Here is a 27,505-nt window from a genome sequence, read left to right as displayed (position 1 = left end):
CCATCTCGCGGCAGTAGTTTCCAACCACAGTTCAGGGTCGCCCCAAATTTGCTGGGATAGGCTCCAGCTCTCTCCCCGGATCAATGCCAGAGGGGTTGCGTCAGGAAGGGCACCCGGCGTAAAAACTGTGCCAAAAAAAAAAGAGCGTTCATCTAACGGGACAAGCCGAAAGAAATACATACATTCTGTAGTACAGAGCAAAGCATTTCTCGTTGTCAGAAAGATTCAAGTCCGTTAAACAATCAATAGTGAAAATAATTTGAAATCCTTTCATAGGCTTGTCTACAAACCTGTTCCGTGAGGATGTAAAGGCTTTCCCCTAATTCTGTCTTTTTTCTTTTTAGGGATTTTACATTGGAAAAATCCTGCAGTTAACAGATTGCCATTTATTTAAAAAAAAAAACCTTTATTATTTTTTATGGTATACAGCCATGTCTGCTGCTCAAATATTTAATAAAGAAATAGTGGGATTAAAATATAAATATTTCATACTATTTCCCAATCATTACTGTTAACTATTAAGCATGTTATACAAACAAAATGTGCTTCTTTCTAAAAAAAAAAAAAAAAAAAGAAATAGACAAGAAAACAATATCCATGAGAACAGTAGGGTTTATCATCCGTAATATTCTATAAAGGACTGTTGACTTGGTTTTATAGAGATTAAGGTTAACCTCTAATTAAAGTATGTGATTTGGCCATGAGACAAGGGAACAGAGTTAGTTGTAAAAATCTGTTTAATCATATTCATAAAAATAAAAAGCATGTAATGACAAGTCAACCAAGAACACAAAGCGACAGGGAATCTTGCCAGACCTCAGAGACAAACATGAAGGCAACACGCTGAGACGAACATGAAGGCAACACACTCAAACAATGTCATGAAAAAAGGTGAACTGGGAAGACAAATGAATTGTCAAGAAATCCAGCGAGTGATTGGTCCTTGGTGAGGTTTTCATGCTGAATGTGCAGCGGTTCACAGTCTACTCGCTTAGGAAGAAAAATACCATGTTTATTTTTTTTTTAAATCATATTTTTACATGAAGAATTGGTATAAATCAAGGAAAAACAATGGAAAGCATTAAAATGAAGAATGGAAATAGAATATCTATTGTGTCAGTGCCCAAACAAACCCATAATATAGCAAGTCAGTTGCTTGTTTATTTCAAATTGCAGGAAAAGTTTGAACAGACAACTCCATTGACGGTGGACATTAAAAATTGACAATAAGAAATTGAGTCTTTTTCATTACGAGGTTTCCATTGGAGCTGTTTCTGCAAAGGAACAGAACAGATGTGGAACACTGGTTAACTGTACTTGTTGTGGAAGACAAGAAAGGAAAATGCAAACACTCTAAATTCCTGAGACCTTGGAAGTTTTCATTGACAGCAGAGAATTGATCAATTATTTGAACTTCACTTTCAGTTATGGTAGAAAATTCCATGATGCTCATGTGTTACTCACTTGTTTCATTAAACAGGAAAGACTCCTGATACTCCTTCATGTACTGTGAAGATCTGGCTTCATCCAGGAATAGAGAGTAAACCTTCTTGATGTCCTCCACTTGGACCTCTGTGCCCTAAGGAAAACAAAACACACACACACATAATTGATCCAAACAGTAAAATAAAATACAACACTCACAAAAACATCAGGGATATTCACCTCAGTGTGAAATATCAAGATGAGCCTAAAATGAATACGCCTAATGATGTGCCAGAAGTGAATAAATATTTCCCCAAACATGCCTTACGATCTTACCCAGTTTTCAGCACGACAGTGAGGTAGACTCACCTTGCGTTTGCGGCACACCAAACCGGCCGTGCTGATGAGCTGCATGGCGTATCGCAGTGATGTCTCCATGCCAATGCGGGTCAGGACCGTGTGAGCCTCCTCGCTCAGCTCCACATCCTCCTCCTCACACCTGGAAATGAAAGGATGGAGATTTACTTGACAAATTGCTGGAGAAGTCTGACCCAAGATTCTTACCGGATCTTGAGGATCTGTTTCGTCTCCTTTTCGGTGTAAGGGGAGGTGGCGATGATAAGCAGGCGGTCCAACATGTCCAGTGGGATCCCATGAGGGCTTTGGTAGTTTGTGCCACGAATACTGCAATGAAATTTTGTTTAAAAGGAGCAACCTGGCCTTCCCGTGAATGTCCGAAGCTTTCTTTCTAAGAAAAAAAAAGCTAACGAAGCCAAACGACTCAAAGGCCAGTTTTGGAAAGATGTTGTAACAAATTGTATTACAGTAGTAGATAAAACTGTTTATAAAGTTTTAACAATTTAGAGTCTCCAATGAATGCATGTTTTTGGGATGTGAGGGGAAACCGGAGTACCTGGAGAAAACCCATGCAGCCACGGGGAGAACATGCAAACTGCACACAGGCGGGGCCGGGATTTGAACCCCAGTCCTCGGAACCGTGAGAACCAATACTCTAGCCAGTTGCTCCACCATGCCAGAACAGAACCATCAGTCATAAACATGACGACAGCGACTAGACTAAAGGTTTACCTATGATCTGTGATACAATTTCAAACGGTTATTTTTACCATTTTGTATGCCCAGCTGTACTGTTGCCATTAAAAATACATGACTTAAACTATACTCTACAGTTAATGAGTGTGACAAAAGTTAATAAATAATAGTAATACCGAGTGATGCCTCTGTTGGTGGCCATGATGAGAACTGGGGACAGGTCACTCTCCAAAGCACGGTTCAGGAAAGAGAAACACTCCATATCGAGCATATGCACTTCATCAATAAACAACACCTGCAAAAAAAAAAAAAAAAAAAAAAAAAAAAAAAAGTGTGGAAAGTCAATTAAACGCAATCACAATAATAATGATAATACTATTGGCTGTTATCAAAATCACTCCCTATTGGTTATATGGGCCCCATAAAGACAGTTCCCTCATATTACAGAACTGTTTTAGCATGTAGTGACTCTAGGACACCCCCTAAATAATCACAACACAGACAGGCATTGAGGAATATGTTTGGAGTTATTGAGTAAAATACAATACCGTAAACAATTGAAATATTACAATTGGCTTATTTGTTCAATACTTAATACGGAACGTAACCAAGCTGACGTTGATGTGGAAAGTGTGCTCCCGAGTAGGGTTTGAAAACACGTGTTTGTTTGACAGGTAAGTGCACCAGAAAGAAAGTCCATTATATAAAAAATGAACTATAGAGTAGGGAGAGACTTCATTTTAAACACATCCCATCTATTTGTGAAAGGGCTACTTCATATTTCATAGTGTATTATGTACACCACTATTCTGCTGACGCATTACTGTTGATGTGTGGAGAACTGTTTTGTACGTTTTCTGTCAGTGCAAACTTGGTGATGAAAACAACAAACCTAATGTTACCCTTGGACTTTTGCACTGTAACGTGTAAAAGGGTCACAGACAGAAAATAGGAGTGAGGTGTACCCCCGGGATAATCTCCGCCTTGCCCTCTTCTCTCCATTCACAAACTTTGGCATTGATCTGCTCGCGGACTTCCGACTTGATCTCGCCGGTGTCTCCGGAGAAAAGAGCGAGGAAACCCTGCGTGCGACTGTTGATGACGTCGATCTCGTGCAGGGACACCGTGTGCACGACCTCCTTCCTCTTCTGTAGCTCACCCTCCGGGCACTGCACAAACTGGGTCTGGAAAGAAAACATTACAGTTACTCTATGAATACCGTATTTTCACTACTATAAGGCATAACTATAAGTCTTACATTTTCTCCAAAATGCACGGGCCGCCTTATAATGCAGAGCACCTTATATGTGCACTGACCAGTATGTGTTTTGCGCTTATTATCGTTTTGACTAAGGACTCCCAAAAATGGCATCAACGAAGTGACATGCTTACGAAGCACAGTTTAAACTGCAAGCTATCAATTATGCCGAGAAATGTGGATATCGATCAGCCACGAGAGAATTCAAGGTCAATGTCAATGTCAATGAATCCATGGTGCTAAAGTTTAGGAAGCGGGAAAAGGAACTTCGCCAAGTCAAGAAGACGAAAGTGAGTTTCCACGGAAACAAGGCGAGGGGCCCAAGTTGGAAGAGTAACTCGAGCAAACGGATTAATGATCAACGAACAAACAATGGCCGTGAAAAAACAAGCGCAGCAAATGAACTCGGAGCTTGCTGTCATTCCGGGAGGCTTGATGAAGCAACTTCATTCAATGGACATCGGTTTATACAAGGTGTACAAAGTCAAGTTGCGAGCGGCGTGGGAGCGATGGATGACAAATGGCGAACACAGCTTGATTAAAAGGCGGCGCTGGGCAAGTCACGCCACAATTTGTGAATGGATTGTGGATGCTTGAGCTAACGTGTCTGCTTCCGCTGTTGTTCGAAAAGCCGCCATCATATTTGAGGAGTCACAGGGCAACAAGACTGACAAAGACAATGACGAGAGGGAACCTGCTGTTTGATGGAGAACCAGCTGTTCATTTTAGATACCCAAGATAAGGACTTTGATAGATTTGTGGATGAGGATTAATCAAAAGATAACATGAGTACATATGCACGCATGCTACCGTATGTTTTAAGCTAGTGTCGCTATATACCTATATTGCATAGCTACATTGTTAATACTTCAATAAAGTGCGACCGAACTCAGTTTTCCTCCCGACGCCTTTTAAATAGCTGGCATGCATGCTACCCTATGTTTTAAGATAGTGTCGCTCTATAGCTCTATGCTTTGTGGCGCTAAACGTATGTAAATAGCGCTTGAAGTGCATGTTTTGTGTCAATTATTTCTTTGGCCATCGTTTTTGTTGTTTTGTTGTCTGCCTGATGTGCTGTTCTGTTTGCTGTGGTGTCATGATTTTGGTTTGGTGTGACACCGTGGGTGAGGATGGCGTGTTGACTGGTGACTTATTTGCAGCGGTCGTAGTGGGGAAAACAAGTATAAGCTTGTTCTTCTGCTTACAAAATTAAAGGTACAATTGTACTTCACTGTCTCATGAGCACCACCATAACTGCGTGCCTTACATATGTGTTAAAAACTGAAATTGTACCCACAACTGAGATTGCGCCTTTGAATACGATGTGCCTTATGGTCGGGAAAATACAGTAGTTTGATGCGAATGGTTATACTACGAAAATCAATAGTCCTATTCCAAACATTAACAGGTCTTTTTTTTTTTCCCCTTCTTAACTTTGAAACGTTTCACTAGTACCTGAGCTCCCATGGCATCATAGTCTCTAGCTCTAGTAAAGGAGCGGCCCAACTTGCTGATCTTGCCAGTCGCTTTGTCAATGGTGATAACATCGCTGAAAGAAAGGGAACCAGGGAGAAAGTGTGAGAGGCCTGACTGATGCGATGCTTTGACGCACTATTGCGACAGAGCAGAAATAAATACACGAGACAAACTTACCCCGCTTGAACCTTCTCTTTACTGAGACTGTCAATCATCTTGTTGCCTAGGTCATATATTGTCTCCATCTCAGTAGTCTTCAGGGTCAACTTGCCCACTTTGGCACCCTAATAAACACAATACTAAGTTTCTAAGGGATTTGTAATACCGTAATATCCGGCTTATAAACCGTGACTTTTTTTCCACACACTTTCAACCCTGAAGTTTATGTGGTGATGCGGCGAATTTGTGCATTTTTTCCCAACGCCCACAATGGGGGCACTCTAGCGGAAAAGGTAAGAGTGAGACGGGTGGAATATATATGCCGAGGAAGTGACTTTTACCAGTCCGGCACTGTCAGTGCTAAACGGGCTGGACTGGTAAAAGCCGAGTCTCAGTTATTTTTACCAGTATGTTTTTTTTTAAGTGGCCCTGTTAGCACAGCGCTAGCGTTAGCACAGTGGCACTAGCATTAATCTCTCTGTGTACCGTCTTTGTAAATATCCCGTGTTTCAATGTGGGCACTTGCGGGTTTTACACAGCTGCGGTGAATGTATGTACCAAATGGTATTTCTTTTACAAATGTACTGGGTGAGGGTTGTAACCAGGTGTGCTCTGTAGGCAGGGAATTACGGTAAATGTGGCATTTTCCCCTCTCTCCGTACCACACACGATAGTTAAACATCAGAAGGGTAAGTATATACCACTGTATTAATTTTGAATGTCCAGTTGAGCACTGAATTGACAAAAACATTTTTATTCACTTTCATTTACAAATACAACATGTTCTGACTTCAAATGCTTAAATGTTGAAAGGTAAGATTGACATTTCATAGTGACTGTCATGTTTCAACAAAATACTTTACTCCAAAGTGTTTGTTTTTTTTTTGTTTTGTTTTTTTAAAGATTACTTCACTTTTTGGTGTCCTTGATTAGCAACAATGAGGATGCCCAGGGGAAGACCTTTTTTTCATCTTCCTTTCTTTTGACCTAGAAGTGTTTTTCATTCAAATATTTCCTGTATTTATGACTAAATAATACTGTTACCAGAGGATAGTAATAGATTTCGGTGAGTTTTACTTGTACCAATTTGAGTTATGCCGCCTCCATAGGGAATCGAACACTTATGGGACCCACTGTACTGTTATGGCCGTTCTTTGTACATTAGTATTGTTACTGGTTCCCTCTCTTCAATACAGATTATGGCCAATAAATGTGTACTCTAACCCACCGTTCCAGTGGCAGGTCGATCGATCTGAATTTCTACAACTTCTCCTTCGATAATTTCTGTCTCCTCCCTGTAAAAGAAAGCCACATATGCATGACATTTTCATTTTAAACAATGGAGATCGTGGCGATCATGATGATCCACCCACTTGATCCTCACTCCGATAGCTTTCCTAAAGGCTTGACTGAGTGCCTCAGTCTTGCTCATCTCCAGGGAGAAGATCTCACTGCCGGCCAGTGCTGTGAAGGGGGTGTCTGGGCCGAGGCTCTGAGCAATACCTGCGGGTGAACCTTTATTTAGCTTGGGTGTATAAGAGTAATGGTTGAGCAACTGTCTCATCCCTCTTCTATTTCGGTCTCACCCATCGCAATGGCGGTTTTCCCAGTGCCGGGCTGGCCAGCGATCAACACTGCCCTGCCAGCGATGTGGCCATCTTTGATCATCTCGAGGATAACCCCTGCTGCCCGTCTGGAGGCCAGCTGACCAACCATACCCTGAGATACCTGCAGGGGAACAATAACAGTTATCCATCTATTTTCTATACCAGATGACATTTGATGAGAGGCAGGGTACACCCTGGACTGGCTGCCAGTCACCTGCAGGGGTGTCAAACAGCAGGGAAGAAGAAGAGGTTTATCCCAAGGGCCCTGAGCGTTTGGGGGTTCCTTGGGCTGTTCAGTTGGGCAACATTTATTTATTTAAAAAAAAAAAAAACTGTGATAAAAAATTTGGGTGGATACAATATTGTTATGCTGTATGCGATTTTACATTGTCTTTCTTCAGTCTGTCGACTCTCAAACTTTTGGAAGCCCATACGGACGCCTGCTTCTGGCCACATGGTGGAATTTGGATATTTAAAAAAAGTTGAAAAAATGACAATAAAAACTGCCAGTTTACCATTTCCATATTATCTCCAAAGTCAAACAGTTCATTATCCCCATAGTTGATTGTTGTGATAATGGTGTGTGCAGTGCTCTCTCACCTGTCTTGGTTCCAAAGCATCATCCAAACCAAGGCCACGGATGTGAGAATGTGCACCTAAAGAAAAAAATGAAATTAACAAAAACAAAATTGGTTACGGAGGGCTGTGGTATATGTACTGCTTGTTGTATGTATGCACATTTGGAAATGTACATTCTTACCAATTCTCTCAATCCGTGTGATGTCACGAACCTCTGGAACTTTAGTTGTCGCCATCTGAAACAAGTAAAAAGGCCAATGAAAATGATGTGCATATGATACAATTACATTTTATGTCTTACATTAACTCTAAAATGTCAAAAGTCTGGCTCAACACCCTAGGACTAAAACCCATAACCATTGGCCACAACATAAAGGCACACCTGCACAATCTAAACTGATTGAATACAGGAGCTGTCCAACGTTTGGGTCTGCCATTACAAAGTAAGTCTCATGTATTATTATATCACTATCCACTTCATCTTGATTTTGTTATTTAATATTTGTGTCGTTTTTCCACGGTTGGTAGTAGTGAGAGGTTCTCTAGTAAAGCAAAAGCAACCAAAGTACTTTATTAGTAACACTTCTATGAATATAACAATAAATGTGGCCATTGTCATAACGTGATGTGTGTTGTTTTTCAAGCATATTTTGATGTCCAATACATGAACCATATTGTGTCTTTGAAGCTACACGCTCACTTGTACGATACTGTGAATTATAAATATTAATGACTGTTCTTATGAAGCACCAATATTGTCCGGTCTTTGTGCAGCTTCGTCCACCGTTGTCATAGCGACAGTTAACATTGAATGTCCCAACGAGAGAGTGGAAAATGGGTAGCAGGGAACAACATCCTCAAATAGGAATATAAGCGTGTATATTAATATTATATTACTGTAAACGCGAGAAAATGTTATATTATGGCACGTGGAGTACCGATCTCACGACATTAGCTATGCTAGCGAACTAGCCATGTTCGCTTCATTCATTCAATTGTTTAGAATGCTTGACGGCGGTTATGTCCAAATTAAGGCACACTGTTGGACGAAGGTAGAGTTTGCCTGCTGATACGCCCAAAAACATAACTCAAAAGTGGGAACACGAAGCTCACCTGCAGGGTTCAAGAGATCAAAGCGTGAGTGTGCGGCGGATCTTTCAGTCGGGTGTGCAGGATAAATGTATCCGGAGAGAAACTCGTGTTGCGTTTCTTTGCGGAAATGGAAGTAATGGTTGACTGCCCCCTAGCGGCTTACCCAGCGACAAAACTGAAGCAATCGTGTGTACAAATACCTCTACTACATAGTCCTGTTATAGTCAATCCATCCCCTTTAAGCATGTAGGGTTTACTCATTTTAGATGACTACAATCACATTGCTTGTACTAATTTCGTAGGGAGGAAAAAAAAAAAAGCTGTTTCCGCCCGGTCTCGAACCGGGGACCTTTCGCGTGTTAGGCGAACGTGATAACCACTACACTACGGAAACCTCTGACACACTTTTCCGTATAACTTAACTTAGAATTATTTCTCTATCTGGCGAAACGGTGCAACGTATACACAGAGCTTCCACTGGAATGAATATTTTCTATTTACGCTTGACGTATTGTAAAACTGTTCAGTAAGATGCTCCTCCTGCTCTCAGGCTGCATTTAAGACTTCAATTGCGGTCCCTTGAAAGTTTAATGACTGCGTTTGACACGCTTCTCCTACTTCCTTTTGAGCTGTGATTCTCAACCAGTGCGCCGTGAGCGATCTTCAGGGGTGTCGAGGTAGATTATAAAATAATAATTCAAACAAAAGATGAGCAAAGAGCCAAAGGTGTGATTTGTTCAAGATCATTTTAATGATAGTCTAATTTCAGATCAAACAGACTGTTTTAACATGCAGTATATGAGAAAAGTCCATCCATCCATCTTATATCTAAGATGTGATGAAACAACTGTACAAAACAATAGCAGAAACCAGAGTAACACCACAAACCTTTGCAAAATACATCCATCCATTCTCAGCACTTATCCCGGTGAGGGTCCTTGGGTGCTGGAGCCTATCGCAACCGACTTCAGGCAAAAGGCAAAAAAAAAAAAAAAATAATACCCTACACTGGTCACCAGTCAGTTGTAGGCCTTATAGAGACATGGACAACAATTTCCACTCACATTCGCACAGTCACTAAGTGAGAACTGATCGTGTGCTGCCTGTGCCAAAGTCAGGCAAGGGAACCACTGCATCAGTCACCCCTTCATAATATCTTTGTTGAAAAAAAAAAAAAACATCTTGTATTAATGGCGTATGCAAATGAATTTCCATCAAGTACAGTTTCTCATGTAAATACAGAGGTATACAGCACACTCATGCACTTTGTTCGCATGATTGCACAAATCCACACTGCTACAGAATACAGTATTCATCTTCATTAACAATACAGTTTCCCCAACTACCCAAATAAGTATATACCTTTGAAATTCATGAGAGACAGTCAAATTACACTTGTCTCAGAATTTAGAACTTAATTGTACAATATTGGACTGTGTTCTTATCAGAGCTGAATGAGAGTGATGGATGACTCGTACCAGACCCAAAAGCCAGGATAGACAGCCTCACTAAATGAGGCCTTAAAGCGGTGAATTAGAGACATTGTTTCCCCAAGAGAGTAAAAAGAGAGGGTTCCCCCAGCGTGGTCCAGGAAGACCCCAATTCGAGAAGAGTATGGTGCGTTGACCTCTATCTGGTCCTTGTTGTGGCGTGCAGAATAGCTGGAGTCAGAGCAGAACAGGCTCCACGATTTACGATTGTAGCCGATGCGGCAGCTGTCTCCGTAACCCGTCCTCTTGATGCCTCTGTAGGTGACACCCATGGCAGCCCCCTCCCCACTCCAGTCAACCTCCCAGTAGTAGGCACCACCGGAGAGGGCCTCTATACACAGAACCTGGGGCAAGGAGTCAAACCTGGCGGCACTGTCACTGTAAGACTGGGGGTCTCTCTTGAGGGCTGCTTTCCTGTTGCTTCGAGAGAGGTGGAGCTGTCGGTAGGCTGTGTTTGGGTCCAGAGTGAGTTGGCAAGCATCTAGGAGGGAGACATGAGATATGGATTTTAGAAGATTAGTAATTTACATATGAATAATAATATTCCGTCATTTTTGGTTGGCTTGGGCACATTCAGAGCATTTATTGGGGTATGTCAAGTGACTCGGCGTTGGTTTTAAAAAAAAAAAAAATCCTAAATCATTCTGAGCGGAGAAAGTGAGCAGCTATGCACAAAGCTCTGTCTCATCAGGGTAAATGTGGATGTGGATTAAGGGGGAAAAGTGCGAGACCCTCTGGCTTTACACATCAAACAAATGAGAATTGTTCCAGGGGTTAGATGTCACCTGCCTGCTATGTCTACCTCTCTCTCTCTCTCTCTCTCTCTCTCTCTATCTTTCTATCTCTCTCTCTCTCTCCCTCTGTAGATCACAGTTGGTGGGACACCCGACTGCCCCTGCTAGTTCTGCCCGGCTTATTATCTGGAATGCCAGAGGTATCAACACTGCATGTAAACAGAAATCTCAGGGATGTTGAATTATAATGCTCATGTTGGGATGTACAAGTAACAAGCGTTCCAGATTTTTTTTCCAGCTTTTTTAATTCTTGTCCGACTAACTTCTCAACATCAAATATAACAAAATTGCTTTTTTTCCTTTCTTATGTTTTTTTTTTTTTTTACTGTGATACTGTGGGACAAATATGTCCTACAAAGCATTGTTGAGTTTGTGGTCAGCCACAGGGTCTGACAAAAGAGCTAAACAGCACCTAACGCAACATAAGCGCTGAAATGAGTGAAGAGGGGGGAAAAAAAACAGGAATCAACGGAAGCAAATCAGCTGACACTCACATTTCAGGAAGTCATCCCTGTGCTGTGGTTCCTGGATATGCACAGATCTGTACATGGGAGCGTCATCTGCTATGGAATCAAAAACATCAACAAAAATGTCCTTGTTACAACATGGTGCATGATTAGACATTGGTTATTTTTAAGGTGCCGTTAAGGTAGATTAACAAAGCATGATGTGGATACTTCTGCAAGTTGTTGTAATATTTGCAGTCAATGCAAATAATATGACTGCATTCAAAGGGCAGGGGGGTTGTTCACGTAAACTCAATCACGTCATACTCAAAGTAAACATTTTTGAACAAGTGTTTAACGAATGAACTCATACTACACATTAACAATATACAGCAGCATTGGGAAATAACCTTTGTAGAAGACAGATTAGTATAAATATAAGTGACTGTTTCAGGGCAAGTGATACAAAATTCACCCAAAGGGTCCAATTCAATTGTATTTTTTTTTTATCAATTTAACTTTTATTTATCCAGGAAAGGCAATTGAGGACAGATGCTCATTTTCAATGTTAACCTGTCTGCAGATAGCGGAGTAAAACAAAGCAAAGCAAAAGCATATACATATCAATACCATGAAACAAATAATTACATATACAACAAGCTGAACAATCTGATGTAGGTTCATATTTATCTAAGCGTATGATCAATAAAAGGTTTATAACGGGCAGAAAACTGTTGCAGTGATGATGTACACTTATCGTGCCTCACTAACCTAATGAGCACCATCGCAGTTGATGGTGATAACATGGTTTAGTGTTTGAGTCTTTTAAATCAATACGGTAGACCCCCGGTATTCTCAGGGAATATGGACTGAGCCCAACCTCAAATCGCAAAAATCTGCAGAGAACTGATACCCATTACTATTGCATTGACATACGAAATACTGTATTAGCTGTCCAGCTAAGAAAGAATTAGTGATAGCAATAGTTGGAGTCTGAAATGGATTATTTCTGACTGCATTATTTTCAATGGGAAAACTGTTTCAAAATATAAAGCGGAGCTTCCCTAATTCGCTTTTTCCATTGCACGTGCAGTACTAATCACTCAGTCGATTACCCACGTGAAATCCATACAGAGTTCAAAATAAGGCTTTCACTTCACTCACCTTTTAATGCGCGCTTCCTTTTGGAATCCTCCAGTTGACAAAAGGTCATTTTGTTAACTGTAAACAGATATGTATTACCGTGGTGATAAAATACCAGCGGATTGGAATACAGCCATACACGGTACAGTAATATTAACAATGCTTGGGTTGCAATCACGGCATAATTGCCGCCATTTCTACAGACAAGCTAGGCGTTGCAGACGACATCACCATGCCAACGTCCACAGAACCATGTGTAAGCGGCGAGCGGCGGATGTTTTCTGCCCACTTTAATTCACTCGATGATGTCGCCAAAGCTAGATATGTACAGAAGATCAAACTCTGTGACCATATCGATCCGTATACTCTACACAATGACGTACTTTCAAAGGATCTGAAAGACTTCCCTGAAGTACAATATCCGGACACTAGAAATACACATGCTTACTGCTTACAAAATAATCAGAACTGACTTTCAAATAACCATTTGCCGCGTGTACTCGAGCTAAGTTCAGACCTTCACGTCGTACATTTGCAAGCCACATTTGTTGCAGTTTTTTCGATAACGCCATTGTATCTTCTCTTTCATGCAATCTAATCTTTGCAACACGGAAAGATTGCTTCCCAATGTCTCTGTTTCCGCGATTTCCACATCCGTAGACGCAACAAAAATCTGGCATGATGACGATGGTTAGCTGACTGCTTGTCTGCAGCAATGGCGGTCAAGTACCCGGATGAAGAAGCGTGACATCACGTGCAACCCAGCCATAAGTTAACCACTTACCCGTCTTGGCTACTTTAACTAGTTCATCATTGCTAAATTCGTTCATGTGCTGTTTCATCTCGGACACGGCCTTCGTAACTGGGCCGAACGTGAAGTAAGGGTTCACGGTGACCGTGGGCAGCTCCTCAGCCTCAGTCTGGGCTATCAGCATGTGGTAGCTCTGATAAAGAAACGAGAAAAATAAAGGAAAATAAGAGTAAGTTGTTGCATTTGACTACAGATAAGTACAAAAAAAAGCATAAAAGAGTGTACTATCAAGAGAATTTGACATGTTCGGAGGCTGTGTTACCTGAATGAAGTGGATGTGGTCCTCTGTGCGGGACAGTTGAGTGATCTCATTGTCTCTCCTCTTCAGGTCAGCGATCTCGTGGGTCAGACGCTCCATGTGACCCTCGGCATTGTTGAGTGCTGCCCGCTTATTGGTGGAGATCATCTTGGCCATCTCTTGCTGCATTCTCTCAATGGAGCGTATCATGTCGGCAAACATCTTCTCACATTCCTGCATTGCTCTCTGGGCTGAATTCTGCACAGGAAACAGGAGGCAGACCATAAATCAAGTGAGTGTCACGTCTTTTTTTTTTTTTTCTTCTATAAGCATCCTGACCAAAGCTTTCATCACTCTCAGCATGAAGGAATGTCAAGTGTGGAGGTACTTGATTTAACATCCAATTCAATCTGGAATTGGTGGGCCTGGTTTTATAATCCTGATGGATGACTTGTGCAAACCTTGAGTGTTTCTACTGCTTGTTTCAGTTCCTCCATCTGTTTGACTCGATCATGAATCCTCTCCTGGATCTCAGCCTGGGTGGCACCTAGGCGTTGCTGTGGAGACAACAATGTAAGGCGTCAATTGGATTAACATATCAGCGACTGTCAGGAAAGCACTGTTCAGTTTCGGAATGGGAGAAAAAAATAGCAGGTCTCAAAAAGGCTCCTATTTTGATTATTTTTTTCGCCCTACTGGGTTGCACTACAGTATTCCAATCGGTCACCTAATTGCATACCTGTTCGTCCGCCCTCTCTTGCTCTGCAGACACCATGTCGTGGCCTTTGTGCTCTTTCACCGTACACAGCACGCAGATACACATCTGGTCAGTGCGACAGAACAGCTCCAGACCCTTCTGATGCTGGGGACAGATCTGCCGGTCCAGGTGGCCGATTTCATCCACCAGTTTGTGCCGTTTAAAAGTCGCCGACTCATAATGGGGCTTGAGATGCCTCTCGCAATAGGAGGCCAGGCACATCAAGCACGTCTTGATGGCTTTGTTCTTCTTGCCCACACAGATGTCGCAGCCCACATCCTGCGGGCCGGCGATGTTGTAGTCAGGGGACGGAGGTGGAGGCGGGAAGGCGTCTGAGTTGCGTGTTAGGGTAGAGTTCCGAGAGCTTCCAATGCGTCTCGGTGTGGGCCTCTTGTTGTAGGTGACCCGGCACTGAGGGCACAAGTATGTGCCCGTGTGGTCTGCATGGTCCCAGTAGGTCTTCAGGCAAATGGAGCAGAAAATGTGCCCACATGGAATTGATACCGGATCCCTGAGGTATTCCTTACACAGGTGGCAGTTGTCCTGCTCATATGCCATGACGTTCAATTTGTTTGCCCTCAAACGCAGCAGTGATGCCGTGACAATCAGTGACTTGTTTCAGTACAGGAGCACAATGATCCCACAGGTACTACTGGCGTGGAGTTATATGGAGTAAACAGAGGGAGAGGCTAAACTGGTTAAGCCGAAACCAGTAAAACAAGGGCGGGGCAAGGCAAGGGCACAGTCAATGTCTTCATCAGTTAGAGTGTGCTAAGGGAATGAATAAAATGTGAGATGATGTGGCCATTGAGTAATCAGTTCATCATTTCTTTGAATGGAATTGCATGTAGACACTTCAAAAATAACAAGAAATTCTAAACCGGATCTCGATGGAAATGAGTAGTAGCGGTACATCTTGGTTTTGCATTTGCATGATTAAAGAACAAAGACAATGAACCCCGTTGAAACATTTCAGGTGTGTCGCGGTTACTAATACTGAGTGAGACATCATGTCATGATAGCCATTCAAGTCATAGTGCACCACTAAACAGATTATTGTCCACACGCCTCTTTTTCGGATCAGCTGCCGTGTCTCATCAATTCTATCAAAATTGATCGTGCTCCTCCATTGATGCACAAATAATTGTTTTGATTTGGTCTTGTCATAGGTTAAACCAGGAATATTTCAACCACGACCTATCCTACTCAGTTAAGAGTTGAATTTTTTTTGCACTGAAGTAAGACTCATTTCCGATGAGGTTTAACATGCAGGTTATGTAAGTCAGTAATGAGACTTTGTTACTCCAGAAACTGTTGCAATTAGAGGAATGTTTTCTCTTCTGAGTAAAAAAAAAAATACCTTCCACTGAATGTTTCAATTTACAGTCAACACACACAAACACAGTCAAGATGGAGTTTCAGGCTTGTTGGAATGGAGTGGAATGCAACTACACTTGATAGCCCAGATAACAGCAGTGCAAAGAGATTCCATTGTTAAAGAGCCAAGATGGCCCCTGCAGAGTGGGCCATTGACAGGTCTGTCGTCCATCAACAGCAGCTGATATGCAAGAATAAATAGATATCATACCTGTATACCAAAAAAGAAAGGTAAACTGTGTATTAAAGTGATCCAAAAGGAACTAACCCACAACAACAAACATAAACATGCAGAGTACAATACAGCAGTGATTGAAATAATTTTAATTATTTTCCCATCACACGTTAACATACATTTGCCTGGTTAGGAATGCTGCAAAATTTGTCCAAGCGTCACCTGAGCTCATATGATAAATGTGGTTTTTAAAAAATCCTACTGAAATAAACATTGATTTAAATTCTTAAGAACCACAATCCACCTCGAGTTTCAAAATGTTTCCGTCTTTAGCTGAAAAATGACACTGTGGAGGTTTTGATATGGAAAACTGCTCTGTACTTTGTTCCGCCAACATAAATCACCTCGGTTTGAACCATACATTCGGACTTTGCTTCCATAAAATAAAAATACCGTGATTTTATGGAGAAGAGGAATCTATTGGCCAACAATCATTGCACTTCACTGCACAGGATGAGCTCTGAACTGTCTGTTTTGGGATTGGTTCCAATAAAATTACACTTTCCAGTCCAACTCTAACATACAGAAAGTTTTTGTTTTGTTTTTTTCCATGAGTTTGGATCTAAGAATGTGTCTGCACAAAATATTAGGGCAACACTAAAATTATGAAAAATAAAACAAAAGATGGAAAGTTAGTAGGATGACCAAATGTTTTTTTTTTTTGTTATATTACTGCAAAATGTAATGTTCGAGAGATTAAGTTGGAAAAACACAAATAAAGTCAATTTCTGTTTAGATAAACAGTCAGGATATAAAAAAAAAAAAAATGTTCTTATAATATACTGTACTTGTGAGTGCGGCTGTCTGTCTCTATGTGGCCTGCGATTGGCTGGCAACCAGTTCAGGGTGGACCCCGCCTCCTTCCCGTTGACAGCTGGGATAGGCTCCAGCACTCCCCGCAACCCATGTGAGGATAAGCGGTTAAGAAAATGGATGGATGGATACTGTAGCAATAAGAAGATTATTATCATTCATTGTAATTTTTAATGATTGAATGTCAAAATTCAAAAGCAAATGCAACTTTTTTTAATTTCCATTGGGTAATATCTTTATCAAATATTTTTAAAACCCTTCTGGTTGACGACACACACACATACGGACAAAAGCATTTTCTCTCGTTGTTGTTTCTTAGGAACAGATACAAAACGTCGCTGATACTGAGTCAAAACATTACCTATTTCTTTGCTATACAAAGCAGCCTCTGAACAATATCCTTAATTATCATAACCTTAATTCAGGTACATGTTATTAGTGCGATAGATGTAGATATATTTAGAGAGCAAAGTCTCATTTGGCCTGTGTGATGTTCAGCAGTCTTCACTTTGGTTACTTCGCAGAAATCAGTGTAGAGTTTGCACCATCACGTGTTTCCAATGGCGTCTTCCTGTTTTTATCACACACCCTCCGTGAGCTCAGACTTGGTTTCCTTCGATGAAGATGTCATGTGTGCTGCATGCACTCACCCTGCAGAGTGCATACGGCCAAGCTATCGCACGGGTGGCCGACCTTTCACCTCGAACGTGGTTTGAACTATGGATGACTGGAGTTTCTGTTCTAAAACAGAACTCCTCAGTTCACAATACGCACTTCACTATTTTCAGACTTCTGTCATTAACGATACCTATTAGAAAGTCATCTAAGGCAAACATACTCATGTTTCATAGAGTACAACAAAAACTTTGTAGCCGCTACATTTTCTTTTTTCAATATCAGTAGTGTGTTAAATGCAACAACTCCAGGTGGTTAATCTGTAATCACAGGGTGCACCTACTACACTGGAGGAAGGAAGGGGAAAAAACTGGCTTATCACAACCTGACCTAATATGGTGAAGTAATATGTATGAAGTCATGCAGGATATGGAGTGAAGAGAGGACGGATACGGTACTTGTAATAGTTTTAAATGCATTTATTTTATTTCAAGCTCTACTGGGGAATGTGAAGATTACTGTTGAACTTCAGAGACATTTAGTGTTGTCAAGGACGGAGTGGACATAAAAATACTTGAATGAGGACCTCGTGAAGTAAGAAGCCACTCGTCCTAGTCCGATTGAAATGCTAATGAGGGTTAATGATGTCAGCGTACGCTTCGTGTTGATGCTTTCTAGTGGCTGCTTTGAACAATGGAGTAGGCAACTTTCCACATGATGTAACACACAAGTATGTCAAACATCTACACACGCCTGCATCTTGCCGTAATGTTCTGTTTGCGCATGGCTGCATGTGTGTCTACATCTGCTGAACAAACAGATGCTATCCACGTTACTGCAGTTCCATGTTGACCTCCAGGAATTCATTGGACTGGTTTGACGGGTCACAATATAAAAAGTATAACTCTGATCAAAGGCGTATAGAAAGGGATGTTTTCCTGAAAATGCTCCAGCTTCCAACGTCAGTGTTTGTTTATTGGGTGGTCCCTTAAATTCCAACAGTACCTAACCCTCCATTTGTGTTTGTGGGACTGTAACCGGTTTAAGACAATGGCGATTCTGTCTGACAACAATAGGTGGAAATACATCTGTTGAGAAGTGCGCGCAATTCATCCCCAGATGAGCCACAGGAGGAATTGGAAGCTAGCTGTGGTGGAAAGAGAGGCGTTTTGTTGTGCATTTTTTTCTCGTTTTAAGCTTTTCACATTTCATTCATTCTCCTTCACTCTTTTACTTTCCTGTCTTTCCGGCCTACATGGCTCTCTTTCGCTCCCTCCCGCGCTCTTTCTCTCCACCCTTGCTCAACCTGCTTATCTGAGCAGGGCAGGGCTCCCTCCCACACTCACAGTGCAGGAGGCGGGCCTTGTCTGCTTTCAATCAATAACCTCTGGAATTCAGAAATACAAGTAGGTCCTGTCTCTGGCAGGCTGTACCACACTCACTCAGGAGGGCGGGCTTCCACGCAGACTGAACTAAGCGCTTTTCGCTCCCTGGCATTTTTTTTCTCTACTTCCCCAGGTCTGAAAGCGTTTGTGTGCCCACTACAATGGCTGATCACACGTCTCCAGACTACTTCAGCTGCACCCTGTGTGTGAACCTTCTGAGGGACCCTGTGGCTATTCCTTGTGGCCACAGTTTCTGTATGGACTGCATCAGCGGCTACTGGAATGAAGCGGACTACACGGGGATTTACATTTGCCCCCAGTGCAAGATCACATTCACCCAGAGGCCTGTGCTGCGGCCCAACGCGACACTCAGCATGGTGGCCGAGAAGATCAAGAAGAGTGGTCTGAGCCTTAATGTCCACATGCCCCAAGGGAATGGCTATGCCGGCCCAAGTGACGTCCCTTGTGACTTCTGCTCTGGGAAGAAACTCAAGGCAGTCAAGTCCTGCCTGAACTGTTTGGCATCCTATTGTGAGAAACACCTGAAGCCACATTATGAGTCAGCCACGTTCAAAAGGCACAAGTTGGTGGACGAGTTGGGAAACCTGGACAGGAAGATCTGCCCGCAGCACCAGAAGTCCTTGGAGCTCTTCTGTCGAACCGACCAGATGTGTATTTGTGCCATCTGCACAGTCAGTGAGCACAAAGGCCATGACATAGTCTCCGCTGAGGCCGAGAGGAGTGAAAAACAGGTAAGATAACAAGGAGAATCACTTACTGTGTTGGTGAAGCTTACCAATACTCCATCTACCTGTTAGATCACTTTCAAATAGCCCCAGAGAACAAAAGTGTGTACCTTTGTCACAGTGTAAATGTTGTATGACCAAAAAGAGAACATACTCCACAACATGTCGTCTCCATGGAGAGTATTTGGCTGTATTCCCCAACACAACTGTCGCACGTACTTTGCCCTGTTTTTCCAATGCTATCAGCTACCTTGGCAGGCATTGACCGCCAAAACAAATGCGGCTCACCGATTAGCTGTGTGGAGGGCGGGGGAGTGTCTTGCTTATCACCACCGAAAGTTGCTTTGAGAGAATGTGGTGTTCCATCTGTGAGATGGATACACAGAAACGGTCTTCCTGTGCCATTTCCCACCTGTGGGAGGAGGCCTGGAGTGATACTGGAATGTCAGGGAGTCAAAGCTTTCAGCCGCTGAGGATCATGAATGAGAGCCAAAAACAATCAAAGCACTCGAGTGCTGTGAGAAAACACAGCCGGTCAACAGATTGTGTAGTGCATAACTCCACATTGTTGATTGTACTTTGTGCCCTCGCTCTTCCTCTCTACAGAGTCTGGTATCTCTAATCAGGACATTTACAATCAGAGTTTCACAAATCTCACACCATCTCCTCCTGTATCCCCTCCCCCTTGCACGCTCACCCCTGCCAGATTCCCTACATTCCACCAGCTTATCTTGAAGAATGGCTTGGTGGGTAGGAGAATAAAGTTGAATTAGAAAAGCCCTCTATTCTGCATGTCAGTGCGACATGCACCTTGAAACATCTCTTTAAAAAGTCAGTCAGCGGTGGATTCACATTCCTGACATGGGCAGGATTCCATGACAGACCCCCTGTCTGAGATCAAACCGAGCCTGTACTGAGAAATCTCTTTGAATAGGCTTTATTAGACATGCTGAGTTGGCTGTCTGGACTTAAGCCTTGAAATATGAACTTGTAATTCCTCAAAAACAACAATCAAACCGAGAGGACATTGACTTGGAGATTTGGAGAAATGCAATGTTTATGATGGACTATGATGAAAAAAAATTCTTTATTACAGAAACTCTTGGGAATCTCCACAGCCGAGATTAGACAAAAATGTCAAGAGCGGGTGAAAGAGCTGGAAGAGTTGAAGACTGCAGTGGATTCACTAAAGGTAAGGCCAAACTGTTGAACCCCAAGTTGAACACCCATATTCATCAATGATCCATTTCACTTGTCCTTACTAGGGTCGCGGGATATCAGGAACATATCCTAGTTGAGAGGATGCGTACACCCTGGAATGGTCAAAGACTCAGGGTGAACAATCCTAATAAAAAAATAATGAACTGGTTAAAATATGCACACCTTGGAGGTCAAATAGCCTTCATTTTACATTTGTATATCAATTATGAACATTATTAAACAGTTGAACAGCCTACACTGCAAAGAACTGATTTGTTATTTCATTAACAACAGGAAAAATGGTTTGGATATACAGCCAAATTGGAGCTGGATCAGTGATAAAGTGTTGAGCCTCAAAATTTCCACTGAAATCATCTTCAAATATCACAATGCTCAAGATAAAGTGGTCATTCCTCCAGTCAAACACTCTTTGGATTCTCATGCAGAACTCAGCCCAGCGAGCCATGGTGGAAAGTCAGAAGATGTTTGAGGACATGATTCGTTCCATTGAGAGGATGAGGTCAGAGGTGACCAAGCTGATTGGGATCAATGAGAAGGCTGCATTCAACCAAGCCGAGGCTTTGATCGAGCGTCTGGAACAGGAGATAGACGAACTGAAGAAAAAGGAGTCAGGCTTGAAGCAGCTTTACAGCACAGACGACCACATCCACTTTTTGCAGGTATCCTACTGCACAGACACACGAATGAATCCAAAAGCACTCAACACTTGAGGGTGTGGATTTAATAAGATGACTTGATATTGAAATGACGCAGGTACACGCTGCATTACATCATTTGTCAATCCATTTCATGTCTTTACATATGGAACGATGTATGCATTTTCGTACAGGGCAGATTCATTACAGGGACTTTTTCTCCAAACTTGCTTCCCTCAGAACTTCAACTACCTGTGCACCCCCACCGATGATGGCTTCATACCAAAGGTGACCGTAAACCCAGTCTTTTCCTTTGGGGCCGTCAGGAAAGCTGTAGCTGAGATCAAGGAACGGCTGGAAGAATTTGGCAGGGAAGAGCTCTTGAAGATTTCCAAGACAGGTTTGTTTGAGACTAGCTGCGGAGGTGCACCAACCTTTCCTAATGAACGCAGAGAAATATGAATAAATGTTCTGTGCCTTACAGTAAATGATGTTCCGGTATATACCACAGAAAGTAGAACACTGGACAGAAGGAGCAGAGGTACTACCATACATGTATGGAGTTAAACAACAAAAACAGATGAGATGGGGGGTGTTTTTTTAATGCTGTTAAATTTGCAGGTAGAGAGCACAACATGACAACAGTGGACAGCCCTCCTACTACCCCAGAGCCGAGGAGCAGAGCAGATTTTATCAAATGTAAGTACTCAAAGTATCTAGTTAAAGGAGACGTAGATATGCTGTGTATATGGCTTCAAAATGGCTCCGGAACCTCGCTCAGCCTTGCCAGTCCTATCATCAGCGAAGAAACTCATGGGGGTGGAAGTTGTAAATTAGACCTGTGCACTGTTATAACAGTGGAGAATGCAGGACAGCCATCCCAAACGAGCTGAAGCTGATATAGCTGCAAAGGGTCAATTGACATCACATTAAATACTGTGGATTAAGTGTGGCATGTCACCTAAATTCATAGACACGTCAAAGGAGATGAGCGAATACTTTTGGGTAGACAGTATAAAGTATGTCTCCTTTTAACACTATTTGATCCTACTTAAATGTACTGCTGTTTCAGTTAGAAAATAACAGTTTGTTGCTTCTCGTGATTCAGACTTCTGCCACCTGAAGTTGGATCCGATCACAGCCTACAAAGAGCTGCACATCTCTGAGCACAGCAGAAAAGTCATCCGCACCAGGGACCTGCAGCCCTATGGAGACAACCCAGAGAGGTTTGACAGTTTTGCCCAGGTTCTGTGCCGGGAGGGTCTGTCCGGAGGTCGCTTTTACTGGGAGATCGAGTGGAGCGGGGAGTTCTCCATCGGGGTGGCCTACAGGGGGATCAGCCGGAAGGGCAAAGGCTCATTGTGTCTGCTGGGCTACAACGATAAATCCTGGAGTCTCCTTTGCTCTGACACAGGCTACTCGGCCTGGCACAACAGGGTTGATAAAGGAGTCAGCGGGCCTCACTCTCCGAGAATAGGCGTGTACTTGGACCACAGCGCAGGCATCCTTGCATTTTACAGCATTGGGAGCAGCATGACGCTGCTGCACAGGTTTGAGACCACATTCACTGAACCCCTGTACCCAGGCTTTGGAGTTGGGACCTCAGTCAAAATCTGCAACATCAAGTGAACCTTATTATTACATATTTGAGCCAACACTTACATTTTCAGAAGGTTTTTTTTTTATTGTCTTTGGAATATATATATTTTTGCATAACTTTGTAATGTATGTTACACTCTTTAATGCTCTTTGTTTTCCACACAACCACATAAACCATCACATATTGTATTTCACTTTTTTTTTCAAATTACTGTAACCTTTTTCAAGATCCATGCCAGAAATGGCTTTTAAATGCAGTAAGCTTGTTAACACCTCTAGTTACAGTGCACATCTCATAATGTTTTATATTTAACTTGTCAGAAAGGTGTGACAAATGTTCATTTATAATGAAATCGATAACTGGATGCATTGCTGTTTTTTTATTCTTTGTAACTATGATTTCAACCAACTGTAGAACTGTATATCACGTCCTTCTCTTCACCGCTTAACAGTTCAGTTAACGCTTATTTAAGATTTTGCATGTTTACTAACATACTGTTTTAGTGCCTGTAGAAGTCAAATATCCATGTAAACAGAGTGCTGGCGGTGAATGAGTTAATTGAAACCCCTGAATATAATGGTTACCGAGGACAGTCCTTTTCGGGGGAAATTTATAGTTTTGAATAAAGAGCTAAATTAAAAGGTTTTCTTGATTTTCACTACGGTAACAGTGACGTAAGTACACCACAGGTCCTCGCCAACTAAGGTGTGGCACCCACCAAATGTACCTCGACCTCCCTCTGCTGGGTGATGACGAGCAATAAAAGGCAGAAATGAAGTGGTTTCTTGAGTATTTAATACAGCGAGGATGACGACATTTTTGCGCGCATACAAGTGGTTTTAAGAAGTATCGTCTTGAAATAGATTTGCACTGCAAATGGACATGATTTACTAATGTAGTGGAGTTAAAATCCATCTATTCATCCATTTTCTTTGCTGCTTATCCTCACGAGGGTCACGGGGAGTGCAAGAGGCTATCCCAGCTGTCAACGGGCAGGAGGCAGGGTACACCCTGAACTGGTTTCTAGCCAATCGCAGGGCACATGGAGACAAACAGCCGCACTCACAATCACACCTCGGGGCAATTTAGAATGTCCAATTAAAGTTGCATGTTTTTGGGATGTGGGAGAAAACCCACGCAGGCACAGGGAGAACATGCGAACTCCACACAGGCGTGTCCGGGATTGAACCTGGGACCTCAAAACTGAGGCCAACTTTTTACCAGCTGGTTCACCGTGCCACATAGGGTTAAAATACTGAATAAAAATGCATTCATCACTATCTTTACTTTCAGATTTCATGTTATGGATAATCTGCTTTTGGGTAAAAATAAAAAAAAAAATGTAATGTTGGGCAGCACGGCGGCCTCACAGTTTGAGGTCCCGGGTTCACTCCTGGCCCCACCTGCGTGGAATTTGCCTGATTGGTGAGACGGCTGGAAATTCCCATAATGTTCATACTTGTGTATAATTAAACTTCTGGCTTCAACGGTATCTGGGAGACATCAAAAGCCATCTAGTTCACATTAATATCTTGAATACTTATAAAGTTGGGAAGTCAAATGCCTACCAAAGAGTTGCAACAAAAAAAAAAACTTTCCATTAAAGAAAACATGAGCAACAACATTTGTAATAATAGACATCTGTTTATTGTTCCCAGACATTTTGCAGGATGTAGCGCACACAACGCTCAAGAGGAAAAGAAAAATGATCACAGTCCAAAGGTTCAGACAGCATAGCCAATAATTCCTCCCTTTCCAATACACTCTCCAATGTAAAACCACATCAGGACTTCAGTAGCCACCAGACCATTCCTCAAAGCATCCTGTAGAGGGAAAAACATCCAGGTTAATAATGAAACACCGAGCTTTCAATGAAGCATAAGGGGATGGAACACAATGGTTTCAAAGTAAATAACAGATCTTCTCACTTTTTTTTTTTTTGAAGCCTAAACCTTTTTCCACAAAACTCACTGTAAATTGATTGTTTCAAAAATGAACTGCGAGAAAGGATTATTTTTAACAATTGAAAACAATTGTCCATGCGAGGGAAGCGGTCAACAAATCCATTTAAAGTAATAGTTTGACACATTTCAGTCATGCAGACTTGAATGGAAGTCTACCACGTTTTTACCATACTGGGAGATATTATCCATAATGGTAGCTAACCGTTTCTGGTGGGCTGCAGTAATTGTCAAAATTCCTCTAAGTAATAATAAGAGTGAATATAGTCACAATATAGCCCTTTTTCAAAGAGAAGGGTATTTTTTTCCCCCACCAAAAGAATGAAACTGAGCAAAAGTGGCCTGCATGGCGGAATTCCAAGATGAAAACCACTGCTGACCAAAAACATCAAGACCTCTTGATGATGCCCAAGATATTTGTGAAAATACTCTGTGGTCTGATGAGAAAAAAAAAAAGTTGCATTTTTTTGGAACTCTTTTTAGCAAACTTTGTTTGCTAAACTAGTTGCTAACTTGGTTTTGAATTGTGGTGTACTATGCGTTTGCACACTATCCTAAAAAACTATCCATCACAAGCTAAGCTTTAAGTGTTCTAAAGAAGCTCTGCATCTAGACGCTTGCGTAGCAGCACTTTGTAAACCAAAGGTGTTAGGTTCTTGATCCAGCCACCCTTTCTTTCTGATTCACTGCCAGAACAACTGGGGGGGATTAGATGTGACATGGTTTTCTGTTTAAAAAAATTATTATTAGTGGCACTTTTGATCCATCTCTACAACATGCCAGCACTACTGTGAGGTTTGATTTCTCATGACCAGTTGTTGACTCTATCACGCTCTTTTGGCCCTTTTTCAGACACATTTCAGCCCATGGGATGTCAAGTGTGGGGGAGAAAAAAAGTCATTTGTATCGCCTTGGAAACTACCTGGGCATGGAGATGTAATTACACTGTTGATTGGCCTCTCCCGGCAGCACGTTATTCAAGCACTCATTTTTTTTAACTTGTTCCTCGAGCTGTGGCCATCTCGCTTTCAGCCCGCGATTAGCTTTTTTCTTTTCACCAGTCCCTCACTCCTAACTTTTTTTCTCAACAGATTCCAGTTTTCAGCTGCATATTTCACTACTTGTACTTTGTAATTTGCAGAATAGGAATTTCTTAAGGGGGGGAATTTGTTTTCAGTCTTCAGTTGTCTTTATAAATTGATCTTTAGCCTAAATGATACATTTTCAGTGTTAATAGAGTAAAGATAGCAGCAGACACTGGGACACAAGCCTACAGCTACCTGCTGTCAGTGTGGGGGGAAAAAAAAACTCATAAAAGTCATAAGTCAGATGATGCAGGGCTGTTCAATAGCATTTTGACTATTACACATGGTTGAAATAAACAGATCAACACCAAACAAATAGTTGTCACATACGTTCAAATTGATCCACACTTCTTAAGAGGTAAAGGAAAGCAGCTCCAAAAGAACAAATTTCTGTCGTCTTGGCACACATGAGAATTGACTTGAACTACAATTTCAAGCAAAAGCACAATTTTATTTCATATTTGAAACCTCTCAACGGGAAGTGCGAATGTGGATTATTGTAGTACCGTCAGGAGGACGCGTGTTTATGTTTGTTTTACTGTTAAAACACACTCGCAAACTAGCGTTCCTTTTATTCCGTTATTTTTGTAGGGCACAGAAAAGCACGTTTTGTGTCTGACTCCACGTTAACGCACCTTCACTGTTGTTTGTCCCAGTCGTCCAGTCTGGAAACCCTTGATGATGTTGGTTGCGCCCTCGATGGCCTTGGGGATCTCGGCTGGACTCGGTGGAACAAGTTCAACACGAGCGTAATGCCAGAAGGTTGCTAGCCGAGGTTTGGAGTAGGTGACAGCGGCTAAGAGACGAGGATTCACATTCGCAAGCACCAAGACAGCTACCGTTAACGCTGAGTTTCCTACAAATGATCGACCAGCAAATATGCATCGAACCGCAGCGTGTAATTTAATTACAAGACTTCTGGAAAAATCGCAATAGGTAAACAACTATATTCGTTTATTCATTGGATGAGTAATCAAGCTAGGTCGTGCTAACACACAAAGTAAAGCAATTAAATAGCACGTCCAAACTAGACACACGTCACTAATCTGGCAAACAACTCACCGCCAACCAAAGTTGGTACTTTAGCGACCAGCTTTTGCACTGCCTGTGCCATTTTAAGACGATGGTCGACACAAACCACTCCACCGTCTTCTACTGAATGTCACCTCCACCTGAAGGACCCTGAGCGAGAGTTCCATGAATTGCCTGTACAAAAATAACTCCGCCATAGCTATAACCGAGCTGCATAAACTGCCTGTCCAAAAATAACCGTCATGTCCTATCTACTTGTGGAATATCGCTATTTCAAAAGAATCCGTATCTTTTGATATATTTCTGATATGAGTGCTTGATTTTGATACCCCGTTCCAATAACACAATGCTTGAATCTATAGTTGTCAATATATTAGGAACATCTGTCAAAAACCTATGATCAGGCAGCAAATTTGACAATTTATTTTAAATCCCCATTTTGACAGCTTTTAGAATAAAACTAGTTTAAGAA

At 42.0% G+C, this 27,505-nt stretch overlaps 4 protein-coding genes and 1 non-coding gene across 10 annotated transcripts; 1 reads left to right on the top strand and 4 right to left on the bottom strand.

Annotated features, from left to right (window-relative positions):
* Nucleotides 1-719: 719 nt before the first annotated feature.
* On the bottom strand, nucleotides 720-8,773 carry ruvbl2 (RuvB-like AAA ATPase 2). The gene is made up of 14 exons (XM_061802801.1): nucleotides 8,671-8,773; nucleotides 7,739-7,793; nucleotides 7,579-7,634; nucleotides 6,958-7,099; nucleotides 6,745-6,874; nucleotides 6,600-6,666; nucleotides 5,390-5,496; nucleotides 5,192-5,285; nucleotides 3,444-3,662; nucleotides 2,655-2,773; nucleotides 1,990-2,109; nucleotides 1,795-1,924; nucleotides 1,465-1,579; nucleotides 720-1,274 (listed from the first exon to the last, which is right to left on the bottom strand). The coding sequence occupies exons 2-14, from the start codon at nucleotides 7,791-7,793 to the stop codon at nucleotides 1,249-1,251; spliced, it is 1,380 nt and encodes a 459-aa protein (XP_061658785.1). The 5' UTR covers nucleotides 8,671-8,773; the 3' UTR covers nucleotides 720-1,248.
* A 197-nt stretch (nucleotides 8,774-8,970) lies between these two features.
* On the bottom strand, nucleotides 8,971-9,043 carry trnav-aac (transfer RNA valine (anticodon AAC)). The gene has a single exon. It is a non-coding gene; the product is annotated as a tRNA-Val (tRNA).
* A 335-nt stretch (nucleotides 9,044-9,378) lies between these two features.
* Nucleotides 9,379-20,589, bottom strand: ftr83 (finTRIM family, member 83). Of its 6 annotated transcripts, none has more exons than XM_061802759.1 (9): nucleotides 19,532-20,589; nucleotides 16,729-16,884; nucleotides 14,311-15,916; nucleotides 14,033-14,128; nucleotides 13,596-13,829; nucleotides 13,307-13,466; nucleotides 12,544-12,600; nucleotides 11,428-11,496; nucleotides 9,379-10,620 (listed from the first exon to the last, which is right to left on the bottom strand). In XM_061802759.1, exons 3-9 carry the CDS (start codon nucleotides 14,884-14,886, stop codon nucleotides 10,094-10,096), a joined length of 1,719 nt encoding a protein of 572 aa, XP_061658743.1. In that variant the 5' UTR covers nucleotides 14,887-15,916; nucleotides 16,729-16,884; nucleotides 19,532-20,589; the 3' UTR covers nucleotides 9,379-10,093. The 6 variants fall into 6 exon arrangements, with proteins under 6 accessions (XP_061658743.1, XP_061658748.1, XP_061658746.1 ...); XM_061802764.1 differs by having other exon boundaries at nucleotides 11,428-11,493; XM_061802762.1 differs by having other exon boundaries at nucleotides 14,311-15,099.
* On the top strand, nucleotides 18,461-23,732 carry ftr82 (finTRIM family, member 82). The gene is made up of 7 exons (XM_061802757.1): nucleotides 18,461-19,505; nucleotides 20,596-20,691; nucleotides 21,146-21,379; nucleotides 21,596-21,755; nucleotides 21,840-21,896; nucleotides 21,977-22,054; nucleotides 22,464-23,732. Exons 1-7 carry the CDS (start codon nucleotides 18,915-18,917, stop codon nucleotides 22,982-22,984), a joined length of 1,737 nt encoding a protein of 578 aa, XP_061658741.1. The 5' UTR covers nucleotides 18,461-18,914; the 3' UTR covers nucleotides 22,985-23,732.
* An 849-nt stretch (nucleotides 23,733-24,581) lies between these two features.
* atp5l (ATP synthase, H+ transporting, mitochondrial F0 complex, subunit g) lies at nucleotides 24,582-27,189 on the bottom strand. The gene is made up of 3 exons (XM_061802848.1): nucleotides 27,064-27,189; nucleotides 26,637-26,797; nucleotides 24,582-24,778 (listed from the first exon to the last, which is right to left on the bottom strand). Exons 1-3 carry the CDS (start codon nucleotides 27,113-27,115, stop codon nucleotides 24,680-24,682), a joined length of 312 nt encoding a protein of 103 aa, XP_061658832.1. The 5' UTR covers nucleotides 27,116-27,189; the 3' UTR covers nucleotides 24,582-24,679.
* Nucleotides 27,190-27,505: the final 316 nt, after the last annotated feature.

The sequence above is a fragment of the Syngnathoides biaculeatus genome, chromosome 18, assembly GCF_019802595.1.
Source record: "Syngnathoides biaculeatus isolate LvHL_M chromosome 18, ASM1980259v1, whole genome shotgun sequence".
NCBI lineage: Eukaryota > Metazoa > Chordata > Actinopteri > Syngnathiformes > Syngnathidae > Syngnathoides > Syngnathoides biaculeatus.
This window is presented reverse-complemented; position numbering and strand designations above follow the sequence as displayed.